At 40.1% G+C, this 19,321-nt stretch overlaps 1 protein-coding gene across 4 annotated transcripts in view; it reads left to right on the top strand.

Annotated features, from left to right (window-relative positions):
• LOC135096915 (uncharacterized) overlaps positions 1-19,321 on the top strand; it is a 39,905-nt gene that overhangs the window by 11,439 nt on the left and 9,145 nt on the right. For all 4 annotated transcript variants that reach the window (XM_063998693.1, XM_063998690.1, XM_063998692.1 and 1 more), the window contains exons 4-5: positions 15,744-15,934; positions 16,128-16,277. In XM_063998693.1, the coding sequence (XP_063854763.1) occupies positions 15,744-15,934; positions 16,128-16,277 (341 nt within the window). The remainder of the gene's footprint in view (positions 1-15,743; positions 15,935-16,127; positions 16,278-19,321) is intronic.

The raw sequence follows: 19,321 nt of genomic DNA, 5'->3' as shown, positions 1-19,321 counted from the left end.
CTTAGATTTCTTCATAAATACCTCTTCTAGTGTCTCAGGCACATTGACAATCTGCTGAAGATATTGGTAATGCTCCATACTCTTGGATATCTTGGTGTTGAAGGTTTGGATCAAGGCATAAGCTAGCTAACTCTCTCTCTCTCTCTCTCTCTCTCTCTCTCTCTCTCTCTCTCTCTCTCTCTCTCTCTCTCTCTCTCTCTCTCTCTCTCTCTCTCTCTCTCTCTCTCTCTCTCTCTTGCTTTCACTCTCTCTCTCTCTCTCTCTCTCTCTCTCTTGCTTTCATTAATGATTCATGATTCAGAGTCCTGCAGAAAGAGTGAAGTCTGTGCTGCTTGGCAGATGCAGATGACAAGGTTGATCTTAACTTAGTATTTTGGAAAGGGAGGATTGGCTTCGTTTGATGCTGAAATTGGCTGCTCCTGGCTTGTTCCTTACTCCTGATAGAATGAGCCAATTTCAAGTCTGGTACTCCTTCCATCACGACATTAAAATCTACTTCCTCATTCTCTTCTTTGCTTTCTCATGGTGAACTGCTGGAGACATTTGATTCTCCTTTGTTGTAAGGAGAGCTGTAGCCTCTGTATGGGAGACATTAAAGGAAGTATCCACTTTCAGTGGCTTCATATCCATAGTCTGAGTGTAACATTCTGGAGTGATATGTGGTGAAAAGATCCTTCTCTTGATCTGATCCTTAATGCAGCATCTCTGTTTGTGCATTCATGACGGTTCTCCATTCATCACTAATAAACATGACCTCTTCTTTGTTTCACAGATATCCCTCTTACATATGATGCTCTTCACACCATCTGTCCATTTCATTTCTGGTTCTCTTCTCAGCCTTACACCTCACACATCCTCACCACTTAGCCCTGTTCTTCCTCTCAGCATGCCCAAACCATTAGTGATAGGAGGTATAAAGCCCCTCAAATTGTTTGGGACTGGAATTGCTTATGGTCCTGATGTCCAAGGCACTGCACTTTATACCTCATGGTAGAAATATTTGTCCCACCTTCAGATATATTTTTCAAGTGTTTTTCTGATGCTCCAAAGGGAAGGCATGTTATTGTCATTACACTTTCTGCTCTACTCAGTCAGCCTATTCTCTTTCCACACCAGTTATCCTTCACACTTCATTGTTCACAACTGACTCATTATTCAATCCTTATGTGTTACTCCAGACATACTCTTCATATATAGATTCTTCATCCAGGATAGCCTACTAAAGTTTAGCAACTTATTTCCAGTAGGGTCCCTTTTATGCAGCAAGATGGGGCGGGCAGCACAGGAATCACTATACACTTAACTCTGGTACACAGAAATACTAGACCCTAAAATTATTTGCCAACTGTATCCATAAAATCAAAATTTAAAATTACAATGTATTTTCACTAAGACTATCATGGTTAATAATAAGTAAAATCATTTGACTCAGCAGCTCTTTCTTCATCTTGTAAATATTTCCTGAGAGATGTTTTGAACAGGTGTTTGGATTGTATGTTTTGTAAGTTTTTTGGTAATGAATTCCAGTCTTTAATGGCTGTATGATAAAAGGTATGTGCTGAGGGACCCTTTGCAATTGACATACCAAAGTTTAAATCATTGTTTCTAGTCCTAATTGTGTGGGTATTTGTTTTCCTATGGAAATGTTCTGCTAGATATGTTGGTCCTCTGTTGTTATGGATATTATGTGCATGGCTTAATTTTAATTCTTTAACCCTATTCTTGACACTAAGCATATTTACTTTTTCTCTCTCCACTTGTCCTATATGAGATCTAGGGTCTAAACCTAAAATAAATCTAATAATCTTGTTTTGACAAATTTGTAGTTGTTTTTTAGATCTACTGCTCAGTCCAGAGTACCAAGAGGAACATGCATAATCAAAGTGAGGTTGAATTAGAGAGCTACATAAGGTTTTCTTAATTTTTTGATCAAGGTCTTTTGCTTGTCTGTACATGAATTTTAACCTTGCATTTATCCTCTTGATTATCTGATTACAATTTAGCTCCCCTGAAACACACTGATCCAATTGAACTCCTAAATATTTTACTGATTTTACTCCATTTATGTCCTGATCCAAACATGTTATATTAAAATCATCTACATTTTTTAATTTTGTTTTTGATCCAACTAACATAATTTCCGTCTTTCCTAAATGCAAAGACAGCTTGTTGTTTATCATCCAGGTGTTACATGATTCAAGTTCTTTTCTTAGTCTATTTTTGATAAAATCTACATCTTTGTGTGGAACAATCCACACAATCAAAATGCTGTCATCTGCATATAGCAAAAGTTTACACGAGACACTGATTTTCATGTCGTTTACATAACATAAGAACAGGAGTGGACCTAAAATGCTTCCCTGTGGTACCCCACAGGATACATTTCTGGTTTCCGAGCAATGTTCATCTATCTTCACAATTTGACTTCTTCCACTTAGATAAGAATAAAACCATTCCACTGACTCTACACCCATTGCTCTTAATTTTTCACACAAGATATGATGGTCAACAGTATCAAATGCTTTTTGCAGATCTAGGAGAGCTAGGCCTGTATACTCCCCTTTCGATATATTAGTTTTTAGTAGGTCTAACAAATGAATCAGACATGTATCTGTGGAATGACTATCTCTAAATCCAGATTGAAATTCATAAATGATATTGTTTGCTTTAAGGTAATCTGATAACTGATCATAAACAGCTCTTTCTAGTACTTTAGATATTATATTAAGGATACTAACCGGTCTGTAGTTACTGACTTCTTGTCTGTTATTCTTTTTGTACAGTGGTTTTACTCTAGCTTCTTTGAATCCTTGTGGTACTTCATTTGTATAAATTGACTTATTGATAATGTGAGTTATAGGACCTTTTTTTTTTTCAGATATCTCATCTCAGTGACATTCATTTTCCCTCTCTCCTTGGTTTCTGAGTCTCATGTTTCAGTTTCATTAAATATAGTCACCACTAATACCCCATCCTAAAAGTTTTCTTTGCAGTTATTGGAGGTAAAATACATCCATATATATACAGTTTTCAGTCTTCCTTACACCTTTCTTGCATCATTCATTCTAATTTTCATTCATGCACATATTCTTCCATCCACAGCAACTTACAAACCTAAGCTGCTTAAAACAGGCTACTTCATATGGTCTTAATCACCTGTATCTTCCCACCTGGTTGGCATCCTCCTTGAAGAGGGTAGCCAGGTCAAGACACATACAACATGCCTTGTCTTATTGTAGAAACAAAAATACTGAAGAGAAATTCCCTCTCCTTTCACTGCACCCCTCTCAGTTACCTTTTCTAAAAGAAGCAGTATTTTTTTCAAGGTAGCTGTAAAGTGCACAGTGAGGCTGTATCTTCCTGCCACAGAAGGGAATCTTGACTATAACCAACAGAAATGAGCAGATGACATGATTGGGTTTAGCACAACAATGCACAATGAGGTTGCTGCTTTATGTGTCTTCCTACCACAGAAGGGAATCTTGACTATAACTAATGGAAATGAGCAGATGACATGATTGGGTTTAGCACAGCAGTGCACAATGAGGTTGCTGCTTCATTATGATGGCACACTTTGCCTTATGATTACTAGTTATCTCCATATATATTATATGAATGTGAAATAGCCAGAACTTCAGCCAGCTTGAAGTACAGTTCCCTCTACTTCCATGTTCATCACTTAGCATTGCCAGTGTGTGAATTGTCTGCTGTGAACCACTGCACCTGATTCGACTTACATCCAAGACACGTTCCACTCGTTATGAGTAAGAGGGAGGGTGATGGAGGGATTGATGAGATTTGTCTGAGGTATGAGTGAAAGCAGGTGGTTCACAACATTGGCAGTGCTAAGTGATGAACATGGAAGTGGAGGGGACTGTACTGATTTGAAAATTATATGAAATTTCATGCACAGTGTTATCTCATAAGGAAACAGTATTGTACTTCACTCTAGCAGCATTGCATTTGCCTCATATGCCCCACCACTAAGTCATCCTTGGTAACCTGCCAGGAGGAGGCAGTAGACACCTGCCGAAACGATAATTACTCCCAGTGAGGTCTAAAGCACTGTTCAGGGGGTGCTGTGAACTTATCATTAAACTCAGCTGTGACCTCACTGAACGTTTCCCTTTGTGTCTCACAACACAAGGGGGCAGTCACAGCCTGCCCTCTAAAGACAACTCTCTTCCTCCACACAAAACTACAAGCACCTAATAACACACACACCCTTCACTCAAAAATTTTAAAATCATGGCGACTCCTACACCAGCCTCGGAGTCCCCATCTGGGGAGGTGTCCATAAATGTCCCCAGGTTGGACTGCCTTTCTGTCGACGACCCTAAGTGTCTTGACACCCCCCTCAACTTTTTCTTCATTAACTTCTGCAACATTCGCGGTCTAAGATCTAATTTTCAATCTGTAGAACACCACCTCTCCTCTTCTAAACCTCATCTTCTTTTCCTCACTGAAACTCAGGTGTCTGAGGCAACTGACAGTAGCCCCTTTTCTGTTCCCTCCTACTTTCTCTATCCTCATTTTCGATCCAAAGCTGGATGCTGCGTTTATGTGCGCAATGACTTAACCTGCTCTCGTGCCCACGCTCTTGAATCTTCCGAGTTTTCCACCATCTGGCTACGACTACAGAGTCATTCTCATACTAAATTTATCTGTGCTGTATACCTCTCTCCTAACTCCTCTGACTATAAGAAATTCTTTGACTACTTAACTTCCAAAGTGGAGCACATTCTGACCCTCTTCCCTTTTGCAGAGATCTCCATTCTTGGAGACTTCAATGTTCACCACCAGCTTTGGCTTTCCTCTCCCTTCACTGACCATCCTGGTGAACTAGCCTACAACTTTGCTATCCTCCATGACCTAGAGCAATCGGTGCAACACCCTACTTGTATTCCTGACCGTCTTGGAGATACGTCCAACATTCTTGACCTTTTCCTGACCTCTAATCCTTCTGCTTATGCTGTCACCCTTTCTTCTCCATTGGGCTCCTCCGATCACAATCTCATATCTTTATCTTGTCCTATCACTCCAATCCCTCCTCAGGATCCCCCTAAGCGAAGGTGCCTCTGGCGTTTTGCCTCTGCTAGTTGGGGGGACCTGAGGAGGTATTTTGCTGATTTTCCTTGGAATGACTACTGCTTCCGTGTCAGAGACCCGTCTTTGTGTGCTGAGCGCATAACAGAGGTGATAGTGTCTGGCATGGAGGCGTACATTCCTCACTCTTTTTCTCGTCCTAAACCTTCTAAACCTTGGTTTAACACAGCTTGTTCTCGTGCTATACATGATAGAGAGGTGGCCCACAAAAGGTACTTAAGCCTTCCATCACCAGAATCTCATGCACTTTATATTTCTGCCCGGAACCATGCCAAGTCTGTTCTCCAACTAGCCAAAAACTCTTTCATTAACAGAAAATGTCAAAACCTTTCAAGATCTAACTCCCCTCGTGATTTCTGGCATCTAGCCAAAAATATCTCCAATAACTTTGCTTCTTCTTCTTTCCCTCCTCTACTTCAGCCAGATGGCACCACTGCTATCACATCTATTTCTAAAGCTGAACTCTTTGCTCAAACCTTTGCTAAAAACTCTACCTTGGACGATTCTGGGCTTGTTCCTCCCTCTCCTCCACCCTCTGACTACTTCATGCTACCTATTAAAATTCTTCGCAATGATGTTTTCCATGCCCTCGCTGGCCTAAACCCTCGGAAGGTTTATGGACCTGATGGGGTCCCTCCTATTGTTCTCCGAAACTGTGCCTCCGTGCTTGCACCTTGCCTAGTCAAACTCTTTCAGCTCTGTCTGTCAACATCTACCTTTCCTTCTTGCTGGAAGTTTGCCTACATTCAACCTGTTCCTAAAAAGGGTGACCGCTCTAATCCCTCAAACTACCATCCTATTGCTTTAATTTCCTGCTTATCTAAGTTTTTTAATCTATCCTCAACAGGAAGATTCTTAAACATCTATCACTTCACAACCTTCTATCTGATCGCCAGTATGGGTTCCGTCAAGGCCGCTCTACTGGTGATCTTCTAGCTTTCCTTACTGAGTCTTGGTCATCCTCTTTTAGAGATTTTGGTGAAACTTTTGCTGTTGCCTTGGACATATCAAAAGCCTTTGATAGAGTCTGGCACAAAGCTTTGATTTCCAAACTACCCTCCTACGGTTTCTATCCTTCTCTCTGTAACTTCATCTCAAGTTTCCTTTCTGACCGTTCCATTGCTGCTGTGGTAGACGGTCACTGTTCTTCTCCTAAATCTATTAACAGTGGTGTTCCTCAGGGTTCTGTCCTGTCACCCACTCTCTTCTTATTATTCATTAATGATCTTCTAAACCAAACTTCTTGTCCTATCCACTCCTACGCTGATAATACCACCCTGCACTTTTCCACGTCTTTTCATAGACGTCCAACCTTTCAGGAGGTAAACATATCACGCAGGGAAGCCACAGAACGCCTGACTTCTGATCTTTCTAAAATTTCTGATTGGGGCAGAGCAAACTTGGTATTGTTCAATGCCTCAAAAACTCAATTCCTCCATCTACCAACTCGACACAACCTTCCAGACAACTATCCCCTCTTCTTCAATGACACTCAACTGTCCCCCTCTTCTACACTGAACATCCTCGGTCTGTCCTTTACTTATAATCTGAACTGGAAACTTCACATCTCATCTCTAGCTAAAACAGCTTCTATGAAGTTAGGTGTTCTGAGACGTCTCCGCCAGTTTTTCTCACCCCCTCAGCTGCTAATTCTGTACAAGGGCCTTATCCATCCATGTATGGAGTATGCTTCACATGTCTGGGGGGGTTCCACTCATACTGCTCTTCTAGACAGGGTGGAATCAAAAGCTTTTCGTCTCATCAACTCCTCTCCTCTAACTGACTGTCTTCAGCCTCTCTCTCACCGCCGCAATGTTGCATATCTAGCTGTCTTCTACCGCTATTTTCATTCTTATTGCTCTTTTGATCTTGCTAACTGCATGCCTCCCCTCCTTCCGCGGCCTCGCTGCACAAGACTTTCTTCTTTCTCTCACCCCTATTCTGTCCACCTCTCTAACGCAAGAGTTAACCAGTATTCTCAGTCATTCATCCCTTTCTCTGGTAAACTCTGGAACTCCCTGCCTGCTTCTGTATTTCCACCTTCCTACGACTTGAATTCCTTCAAGAGGGAGGTTTCAAGACACTTATCCACCAATTTTTTACCACTGCTTTGACCCTTTTATGGGACTGGCATTTCAGTGGGCATTTTTTTATTAGATTTTTGTTGCCCTTGGCCAGTGTCCTTCCTACATAAAAAAAAAAAAAAAAGTTAGTAAAAAAGAAAAAAAGTGCATATAAAACCGCTCTTTGTGATTGGGCGTAATTACAGAGGACATTACGTTTGAGGACATTACGTTGAGGAAAGGATGGTGGTAAGACTGTGGAAAGAGTGTGTCTGGCCACTATTATCTTTCCATTTTTGACAGACACAGGGTACATTGGTTAAGCTCTCAGTGTAGCCTACTCTGGGATGCGAAAGACAATGGATGTGTTGAGGAAAGGATGATGATAAGGCTGTGTGTGGAAGGTTGGGCTGAGGGGGCAATGTGGGTGTGTGGCAGCGCGTCATTAGGACCCTGCCTTGCTCCTCCCACCTGTCACTTTGTCCTTACATTAGCCATTATTTGGAGCCATTTCAGTCATGTTGGGAAGAGGTGGGGCAATGGCAGAAGCAAAAGGTGGTGGTAATATTTTTCTCTACTATTTGCTCTGTCTTCACTTGGGCTTGATAAGAAAGGAATTTCTTCTTAAAGTTTTCAATTATGTGCATTTCCTATGCATTCTTGTCTTGCATTCTTAAATTTGTGCCTTGTATTTCTGTACTTATTTGTATTTTTCGTCATGGCCTTTAACTTGTGTGTAATGAATAAGTAAAATCTTCACTAAAAAGGCTGAAGGGCAGAGAGCTTCATCATAGATTATAAAAATGTTGTGCACATGAATTATTAGTTTTCCCCCAAAAGGTAGCATGCTGAAGGATAGAAAGCTTCATCATATATTATAAGAATGTTGTGCACAGTATTTGATCATGAGAGAAGGTTGTAGGGGAAGGAAGGTAGTCACCAGGGAGACAAAGACTGTGGTTGTAGTAGGTGGTCAGAATTTTGTGGCTTATGATTAATGGATTTTGGATTTTATACCCATAGCCACAGAGGCTCACAGGTAGTAGGGAGCCACCTTAAGGAATGTGACCATCTTTTCTTTGGTGGGGGAGGGAATGGTAAAGTTCACTCAGCAATTCCCACACAAGTCATGATGGGAGCTTATTGCTACTACACCATATTGCTTACTTAACTCTAGAAATATAAGATAATGAGTAATATTGTTGTTAAAAGAGATAGTTAAATAAATTAGTGGATGAAAGGTGGGTATTTTTTTCATCTTGAAAGGCAAGGAGAATACATTTAGTTGAAGTTTTATACTGCAGTAAGTAGGATTGTACAGGAAGGTGTGATGTCTTCTTGGTATGATATATGTTCCCTGATAACTGCTAAGAATTCATATATTTTTTTATTTAGTTGCAGTAATATGCAAAGTTTGAATCACTTTTGTGTCTGTATTTATAGTTATTCTTTTTTCATGTCCCCATTATTATCTCCTCTTCTACTCTACTCCTCCAGATATATTAACATTTCTTTGTGAGAAGCTGTATTTGTTATATCATTCAAGCATCTCACCGTCCTCGGCTTTTCTTGGATTCTCTCAAATATGAAGCCTTCGTTCGTGTGTGTGTGTGTGTGTGTGTGTGTGTGTGTGTGTGTGTGTGTGTGTGTGTGTGTGTGTGTGTGTGTGTGTGTGTGTGTAGGTAAGGATTGAGTGCTGTGGTGGCGTGGACACCAGATAGCTCCTTGCTGTCCTAAACATGCAGATTAGTTGCTTTTTTTTTCAGTACATTTTTTTCATGATTTGGCAAAGTTACTGTGTTGGAACCCTAAGACAAGAAAGAGGTGTATAATTGGCTGTCTTAAAGGTGAAACTCTCCAAGCTCTTGAGGATTGTGTCACCCATACAGATCACCTCTGTTGAAAGTGACCTTGTGCACACCCTCACATTTACCACAACTCCTCCCAGAACAAAGAGCTTGAATTAGCCACTAAATGTGGTGAACCCTTATAGGATGAAGTCAGCTATTTTTACAGATCATATGGCATCTCTTCTGTAAAAATTCATTTTCTAATGTTAATTTATTGGTGAGTTACAGTCTTTTTTTATTTTTTGTTTATTTATTTATTTATTTTTTTTTGGGGGAATATAAATGTGTCATACTCATGTTGAATATGCAATAGATGAAAGAAGTTATTTCTTAATGATATTATTTTATTGATGCAACACAATATGGTTTTGAAGAATATAATATGTCATACTCTTGTTACTGTCTTTGCATAAGCCTTAATTTTCATCTTTTTTACTTGTATGGGTCATGTGGAAACTAATATTATATATATATATATATATATATATATATATATATATATATATATATATATATATATATATATATATATATATTAACTAAATTGCTACTTGTCTTACTTTTTAACTAGGAACTAAGATTAGATATGTTCACTAAATTGCTACTTGTTGGTGTTTACTGTCTCATCACAAGTTGTAACTTTTCATCTTTTTGGTCATAGAAATCACAGGGGAACTAGGACTAGACATGTTAACTAAATTGCTACCTGATAACCTTTATCATGTGTTTGCAAGTCTTGATATTTCATCTTGTTACTCACATCAGTCACTTGGGAACTAAGATTAGATTATGCTCACTAAATTGCCTTGGAAGCATAAATCATTCCATCTCAGCAAACTGTTAGTGTGAAGATTAACATACTTGAAGATGAGAGTTGTGGGCTTATGAGTTAGTTGTTTACTGTTGATGTTGGGAGAAATTAAACACACAAAAATTGTTATGGCTATAAGATTCATTATTATTTTTAAGAAAGAGTTAAATGAGTCAGCTCGTAATTCAGATCTGTTAGGTAATCTGACTGAAGCTCTTTTTTCTGTTGAGCTTTTTTTAAAAATAGCAATGAAGCAGGTTTAAAAAGTCTTCATTGAATCTCCTTTAGTCATTAGAGAGAAAAGGAATGGTAAATACTAAATATGCAAAGGTAAATGCTATAAGAGTTGACTGATGCTAGTAGGTAAATGATATACTGGTCGTACTCCTCAGTTTAAAATGAAGTAGCAATATATATATATATATATATATATATATATATATATATATATATATATATATATATATATATATATATATATATATATATATATAATATATAATATATACAGCAAGTGTTTCAATGAATCATGGAGTGTGCTACTTGTGTTATGCTCAATCCATGCTCAAAACTGACAAGTCACCAATATTTTGGATACCAGCACCATCCTGAATTGTCATCCTCAGTCCTTCTTGTCATGGTTGTTTTCCCTGCATCATCCTGACTCCCAGAATGAAGTGTAGGACTGTCACACTGCCTTAACATGGCACACTTGTGTTAGGTAGCCTTTTAACACCTCCATGTATTTGTATCATGATGGGAGGCCAACGCTTCTGCAGGTATGAATGAAGGAATTAGTGAGTTCTGGGCCAGGCAAGCAACATGCTGTGAATGAGGGTGATAGGTGGGAATATTTAGGAATGTTTCATATATGGACTGCCATGTGCAGACCTGATTTTTTGCTGCTTCCCTTGTTTTCTTATGTTCTTATGTTAACATATTCATAGTTCATCACCAAAGTATTTGCCCAAAAATATGTTAAATAACACAATAAAATAAAATGCTTTGACTGAATTATAATGCAGTGTTACTCTTCATCACTACTTTTATGTAATATTACCATTTAATAATGTATGAGTTATTGTACCAGTAAAGTAAGTAGGTGTGAGGAGATGCTGGGTGATGAGGGCAAGTGCAGGAGGATGTGTAGTGTGTGTGTTAATGGAAAGGGTTGGGGTGGAAGACACTTGTAGCCATGCAAAAAGGGTGGTGACAGGAGGCCAGCACCTGTACCGTCACTGATTGATGGAGGGAAAGAAGGAGTGGAGTGGGGTGGGAGATGAGTGTGATAAGAGATGCATTAAGGAGATGGAAGATTGTCAGGTGTAATTACATGGCAGCATTTGGTTGGCAGTCATCTGTAGGGACAGCAAGATAATTTAGGGACAGTACTGTTTATTCTTCAGCAATTATTTTTGTATAGCAAAGATTATGTAATAGATAACCAATGTTATATCACTTTTATTGCAAATGCTTCCCATTCAAAACTGGTCCTGTATTATGTAATTATTCAATAGAAAATATGTGAAAATAGCTTTGTATTGGAAATTATTCAAAATGATCTATAAAAAGGATCTTTAGTAATGGAAACATAGGTACATTCACTGATACTTAGTGTATGCATTTGCTGAAAGGTCACAGATTCATAATATTAAAAACTCATTAATACTGGAGCTAATGAGTGGTTGAAAGAAGACAAGAATATTCATAATAATATGCATATATAAGAGTTTAAAGATTCACAGTATTAAAAACTCATTAATGTTGGGTGTGTGGGTGAAGGTGGGAGACAAGGGGAGGGAGGCATTGGCAGGTGGGGAAGATAAGGAGCAAGGGCAGGTAGAGAGGGCAGGGTGGGGAAGCAAGGACATCCTGCTGGTTGTGACCATTACCCTCATGCTGGTCTTCCCATCTCTGAGAGCAGCTCTGACAAAGCAAAAAGTAATTTCCTTTTCAAAGACAAATCCATATTTATTTGTTTCCTAAAGGAGACTTTAGGATGATATATACTTGAGGTTTGTGGTGCAAGCTTCAATTTTGCCATGAAAGAAATATTGTCACAAGTAAGTAAGCTGAAATTCATCTAATGGCCATTATATGTAATTTCTTTCCAACTGCTTACTATATCAGATATAAAACAGCATTATAAGAAGCCTACCAGGCCTATTCCTGTGAATGCCTATCTGGTAGATTCTATATCTGATATAAAATATTATTACTAGCCTTACTTTTAAACTTACTGTAAATACTATGAAGTGTTTGAGAAGGTTACTGAGGTTACTGCCATGGAAATTGTCAAGTATAATGTCATACTTTAATCTGTGTAAAGGGCAAGGAAAATGCAGAAAGCCCACATACATTATGTGAGGTGGCTGAGCATTGTGTACCCCTGATGGTGGCTTATATCTCTGGTAACCTTTATGACCAGAGGAAGGAGGAGGGTTGGTAGACTGTTGTGGGCTTGTAGGGGTCTCCTCAGTGTTGCTTCCTCCTGTTTTTTTGTACTCTATTTTTTTTTTAGAGATTTTGTTAAGAGTGCTTTCATATGGTTGATCTGTCCATCTGTTTATTTTAACAATTTATTTTTTCTGTCTTTCCATCTGTTTCTGTTTCTCCCTATCTGTCTTTCTGTCTGCTTCTAAATATCTGCCTACCTGTACTACTAAAAAGATAAAAAAAAAATGTTGAATGTCAATATTGCATGCTTTTTCAAAACACTGAAGAATAGCCAATATCTTAATAGATATAAAATAATTTTCCCTACATAAGGCTCTATAAGAAACAATGGCAGCTACTCTTTATTCATTCCTTGAGTTACTTTTCCCCAGTGGCCATAGAGCTACAGCACGGAGGTGGAGGTGATGCTGTAGAAGTGAGCTGAATGTGGTGTGTAACATTGGCTTAGAGGTGATCAGCCTTTGGAGAGGGGCCGTAGCTGCCTCCCATATAGGGACTAATCGAGTTCTGGGGAGGCGGGTCTGGCTGGCCTCTGTGAGACAATTGGACAGTTGGAGATTATGGTGGGAGATGCCTGGATGTGCTCTATAGATGTTTGTATGGTTGCCTCCCTCCAAGGGTCCCTTAAAGTTGTGTACACTCTGTAGGAGGTATTTCTTACCTTATCGAATTATGAAAATTTGCTTTCATTAATCTCACCTGTCAAAGTCACTGCTATGGAATGTCTGCCACTACACTGAACAATGTGGGCCGGGCTGCCACATGTATGATGATTTTTGTCCTGCCCTAAATTTAAGATCCGGACTTAGAGAAATGTTTAAGTGAAACTTTGAGCCAGAAACTGAAAGAGAATGAAAGGTGATGAAAAATATCCACTGCTTAGTAGAGTTTGAAGGAAAAAATGATACAGTAAAATCCCTCTTATCCGGCATCAATGGGACCGCTGACATGCCGGATACTTGAATAGAAGTGAAATTATGCCCACAATCACCACCCTACACTCACGCATCTTACCATAACAAAGATCAGCTGATCACTGTGCCGCGCGTCGCCGCCCGTGCTGCCACCTCACACTCACCAGCACAGTTGTAGCATTGGGCCTGTAATTGTGACTCCTTCTGATCTTTTCAAGCTGAACCACTCGTATAACACTTTGTCCATCATTTCATTATGATGATACTGCAGTGTGTGATGATTTTCCACTGCCTTTGGGGTGTCGGTGACTTTCATGTAATCCCGCAACTTTTTCGTTTGGGATTTAATGTCATAAATAGTTGATGAGCCCACACCATATTCTGCCATTAGTTGCTGTCTGCTTTCACCTCTCTCTAATCATCGACAAATTTCTACCTTCTGCTTAAGTGTAAGCACAACACGCTTCCTCTTTTCTACAACTTTAGGTATGATGAAGGCGTCAGGTGATAAACAGTGCACATGCGGGACTGAGTCACTGAGTAAACACAGTGCAGTGGACCACAGGTGGTGCGAAGCAGTGTGCTCTGGTGGCGAGGGGACAAAGTATGCCTCACGCGGGAATTTTAATCAATTTTATGAGTACACATTGATTTTTTTATAGATTTCAAGGCTCGGGGAAAAATGTGCCGGATACTTGAAGCTGCCGGATACTTGAATGCCGGATGAGAGGGATTTTACTGTATTAGGGGTTGGCCTGGTGGCGCCCATGGTGGGAGGGGGTGCATTTCGGGCATCGCAGCGGGATATTGGCAGCAGCATTATGTGATGGGATATCTGGCTGGCGTTAGTCAACCCTTGCGAATCCAACCCTTCGTGGTATTCCTTCTCCCCCCTCATTAGGTCTCCTCCTGTTCCCCCCCATGAAAGTGTAGTGGCTCCCAGGCTTGGAGGAGTGCCTTTGTTACACCATTTGGCCAAGTTTCCTGTTGGGTGCACAGCCATATTGGTAGGTTGGCTGATCAGGCACCACCTGTCTGGTGTGAGGCTCTGCCCCTCCTCCCCATGTGTAGTTGCAATGGTGGTTGTGACAGCGGTGGTAGTGGTGGTAACACAGTGGTCATATAGTGGTGCTCGCATGGCGTTTGGTGGCTCAAGAACTGTGAGATAGTGATCTGTGTAATACTCCAGCAAGTTTCTTGTTATAATCTTGTAATCAAAGGGCTTTTCACAACACAGTGAAGTGAATAGATGAGTACCCTGTTGTGGTTACATTAGCAACTTTTTGTATGTGTCATTGTATGAAGGACTGTGCCAGTAGTCAGTAACCTTGAAATGTTATTGAGGAATCTGCTGCACACACATTGTTATGACTTATGACTGAGTAAGTATTTAATGGTATAGTGATAGCATGGTTTCTTATCTTCACAAGACACACATGTGAGGTGGTGTACTCTTGGCAGCAGTGCAGCAACACACAGGACAAGAGATTTTTGGGAAAATGTTATGTCTTGTGTAGCTGTGGTGTAGCACTTTGAGAGTTGGCTTATATCAAGACTGAAGGATATTATTTTATCCCTGCAAGTACAGTAGTGTGCTACAGTATTTTGTGCAATAATTGCCAGTGGCTGTTATATATCTAGACCACGGTGATCTGTAGCTCAGTGAAGGCTTATTGATTTGAGCTTTTCTTTTCCAAGTAAGAAAAATATTTAGGCTTGGTGGTGGCCATAGAGTGGAATCATTAATCATAATGGGATCATTGAAGGAGTGGGGACAGAGGGCAGGTACACCTGGGTGGCAGGAGGCTCACTAATGCTTCCTGGCCAGGCAGGAGGCCTCCCTCCACCCACCATCAAGGATCACAAATTACTAGAGGTACTGGTAACACTGAGGAACAGTTATGAGTCCTGAGAAATTACTGCTGTGATGAAAATACGAGTATAGGGTGTGTACTGCTTTACATAATGTGTAGTGTGTGTGTGTGTGTGTGTGTGTGTGTGTGTGTGTGTGTGTGTGTGTGTGTGTGTGTGTGTGTGTGTGTGTGTATAGACACATTTTGTTTATATTTTCAATGATGAAGATTGTGAGTGTTTTGGTTGAGGTTTCATGGATGACTATAATTGCTCTGAACATGAAGGGAACATTATATCCTTTATGTAGTTGTAATGGTTGCCATGTGATATATGTTTTTACAGTTTATTTATATACATAAACCATGTATGCTTTCTTTTTAGTATATATACATAACATATTAAAGCATTAACTGTTGTTGAAAACCAGGCAAGCTATATTCATCATTTATTCATGAATAGTTCTTATTGTAAGATTTTTAAAGCATATTTGGATCAAATTTTATCATAAGAGCTTTAATGTTTTAGGCACCAATATGTTATTGTTTATCTGATGACCCCCACAAGTTGGTGATGAGAAAAACAAACCACAGCATCATAGGTTGTAGCTTTGTACATCAAATTTGTTACAAGAATAACAGAAAGAGTGTTGACAGTATTTGTGTAATTACTGTTCATCCTTTGCTTGCAGGTGAGCATTTACTGTCTCCTAAGAAAAACATCAGCGGAGGAGACGTGACCCTTGACTCTGTGTCTCCTCTTAACTCTCCGTCCTTCACCCTCAATGAGACTGTACCAGACTTCAATCTTGACTTCAACCTTGATGAAGCCTTGAAATTTGTTGGACTGAACTGCTCTGAGACTGGGGAAACTGTCTGGAAGGTGAGTTGTTTATTTTGCAATAGATATTACCATTAGGAGATAATAGATTACTTATTAGCCCATTGGCTATTATGACTTTGCCTTATACTGAAGGAAATTGCATGGTTGGATGACTGGAATATACTCATTTAAAAGGATGTTAATGCACAGTCAGTGAAGAGCTTGGTCAGAAGCTATGAAAGTGTTATCTCAGCCCTCAGAGCCTGAACCCACCTCTGACAACAAGGAAAGCCCTGGTAAGGAGGAGGAGGACAGCGAGGACAGCTTAGACACCTTGAATGACACCCTGGACGATATGATCCAGGCCTCCCAGCTTCATCCTCAACACCCGTGCTCACTACAGGTAAGTGTCTGCCTCTCCTGTGCATGGTCATCCAGAATATAAGAATGGGAGGAAAGGAGACCATAAAAGACCAGCTGACCCACGCAAGGTGGCTCCTGGTCAATTCAGGGCAGTATGAGGTTCTTCCCTGTCAGAGCACCAGTGTAATATGTCATTTAAAATTAAAAAAAAAAATTTTTCCATGGTTTATTGAAAAAGAAGGGAATTGTAATGTGATATTAAATACAAATATTCCAGAATAAGCATTTTCTCATGCGTTAAGCCTGCATGGCAGACTGAACCAATTTAAGGTTATTACAAAGCTAGCTCAAATAAAAAGCACAGCCATTCCATCTCAAATTTTTAACTGGTGCTTTCTTTTGGGAGAGAACACCAAGTTTTTTTTTTTTTTTTTTTCTTTTTTTTTTTTTTTTTTTTTTTTTTTTTGTGCATTTGACCTGGCTTTATATTTGTATGACAAGACAAGAAAAGAAACAAGTAAATAAATATAGATCAACAGATGCAAACAGTATAGTAATTTTGCCATACCAGCATCAAAAGTGAATTAATATTGATGACTAGATAGATAACACACACAATAGCAGTAGCTGAGCATAGCGTGATGAGAATGTCAAGGAACAGTGCGGCATTAACCAGTGATTTACAATGGCACAGAAACACAACCACCTTGGCGGTGCGGGATATGGAGTGATGGAGTCAGACAGACGGGAGTGGTGTGCTGTCATTGTTCAGTCTGCAGTCAGGTCATTACAGCGTGAGGTGAGGCGTGGGAGAGTGGCGGGGAGAGGAGAGGAGAGGGAAGGAGGAGGGTTGCGGATTTCAGTCAAGTAATGTCTTGGTGCCGTTTCGAACATTTCCTGCATGACAAGGTGAGCTTAGCGGGTCGTGACGTGCTGGGTTCCTCACTGACTGCTGTGTGTGTGTTCTGTCAAGGTAATTCTGCCGTGTTTTTCCCCTAATTCCCTGCGATGCCCGTACAGTGAGTGAGTCAAGTCTGGGTCTCCCATAGTGTTGTTTATTATATTTATTTTCTGGAGGAATGAACGCTTTGGTTGTTATTATTATTATTGCTAGTACTTATTCTACTACTACTACTACTACTACTACTACTACTACTACTACTACTACTACTGCTAGTACTAGTACTACTACTACTACGATTACGACTACTACTGTACTGAGGGAGCTTGATAGGAGGTGTGTGTGTGTGTGTGTGTGTGTGTGTGTGTGTGTGTGTGTGTGTGTGTGTGTGTGTGATTCACCTACAGTCATCTGCTGGTCACCCAGCCAGCCGTTACCCTACAGAAAGAGCTCAGAGATCATAGTGACTGATCTTTGGGTAGGGCACCACACACCGGAGCAGCAAGGTCACAACCCTTCGGGTTACATCCCGTATCTACTTGCTGCTAGGTGAACAGGGCCTACACATTAAGAGGCTCACCCATTTGCCTCATGTGTGTGTGTGTGTGTGTGTGTGTGTGTTACAGTGCTTGTGTTCACTCACTTACACAAGGCGGTTTTCTTATCAGATTTTTTTTTTTATCTTTGTAATGCTGTAGTTGAACAATCTTGATGCTTTTTAGTAGTTCTTGCATCATTCGTGCAGGACTTTTTGTGCTGCTGGTGGATTGAATTAGCAGTGTTCAGGAGACAAAACGCATACATTTATGGCAGAGTACCCAGGGAGTGTATTTCACTGCAAAGTAACATTACAGAATATGATAGACGGTTTCCTCTACAAGCAAAGTGAGAGAGAATAGCGAGTGATATATAGACAGAAAGCCACAGCTGTCATGGACGATAATTACTTAGAAATTGAGGATGGGAAGGGAGACGAAAAAGATAATGATGACAAATGAGAAGTTGGCTGGCGGCAAGATTACACTTGTTTGCTTCTTATGCCTTCAAAACAAGACAGCTAACATTTCAGACACCTGTCCGTGAAAATATAGTCTTTGTAACTAAAAATAATCCAGCAAGATATTTTTAGCATCTATATTTCATGCTCCTGAAGTTAGTGGTAGCAAAACAAGATGAGTTTGTTTCTTATGCCTTCAAAACGAGAGATACAACGTTTTAGGAAATAGCGGGTGATGGAATAAAATCTTCCCTATTGAAATTGGTACCATAAAATACTTTTAGCATCTATATTCCTTGTAGAGAGAGACACGTGGAAACACGTGTGCCTTGGAGCTCCTCACTTTCCACATTTTTTCTGCTTGCTACACCCGCTTATTATCCAAGAACCATTACGGGCTGCTCCGGGTATGTCTCCGCCATAAGATCCATACAAGAACCAGTACATAGAAGGATGTGAAGGAAGAATAAGCCAGCAAAACAAGTCCCCTGCCTCCGCCGCTGGACTGTTCCAACAATATTTGCCAAACGTAAACAAACCCCGGCTCGTCGCAGATTCGCCCCTGTACCTGTTTACTCCATTATCCCTGCACGTAGTCTACTACTTGGATTCTCGCAAGCTAAATGGTGCAAACAAGGAGTGCGGCAGGGTCTGACATAGCAGCTGTGGTATCTACTCCAGTTGGACAGAAGCAGGGGACAGCCATAGCCGAGATGGTCAAGACACCAACTCAAGCCATGGGACAAGCACCCACAACAAACATCCTTGACTTCATCTCCAGTGACATTGCTCGTCTGTCCGAAGAAGGTAAAGTGATAGTGAACACAATAGTGAAAGCTCTGTCTATTCTTTCCAAGGAAAAAGATGAAAAAATTGAAAAGTTGCAGGACAAAGTGACCTCACTTGAGGATACAGTCTGTAAACTTGAAAATCAACTAGATGATGTAGAACAATATGAAAGAAGAGATACTATAATAATTAGTGGTCCTGCATTGCCCAGAGAACAAAACCATGAAAACTCAACTGACCTTGTTGTGAATTCAGTTAAAGATAATCTGCACATCAATTTAAGTCATGCTGACATCAATGTTGCTCACAGGTTAGGTTCAAAAAGTCAAAACAAAGAGAGACCAATAATTGTAAAGCTGCTAAATAGATCAAAGAAGGCAGAAATAATGGATGCCTG

The sequence above is a fragment of the Scylla paramamosain genome, unplaced genomic scaffold, assembly GCF_035594125.1.
Source record: "Scylla paramamosain isolate STU-SP2022 unplaced genomic scaffold, ASM3559412v1 Contig9, whole genome shotgun sequence".
Classification (NCBI taxonomy): Eukaryota; Metazoa; Arthropoda; class Malacostraca; order Decapoda; family Portunidae; genus Scylla; species Scylla paramamosain.
The sequence above is the reverse complement of the archived record's forward strand: the minus strand, read 5'-3'. Positions and strand labels throughout refer to the sequence as shown.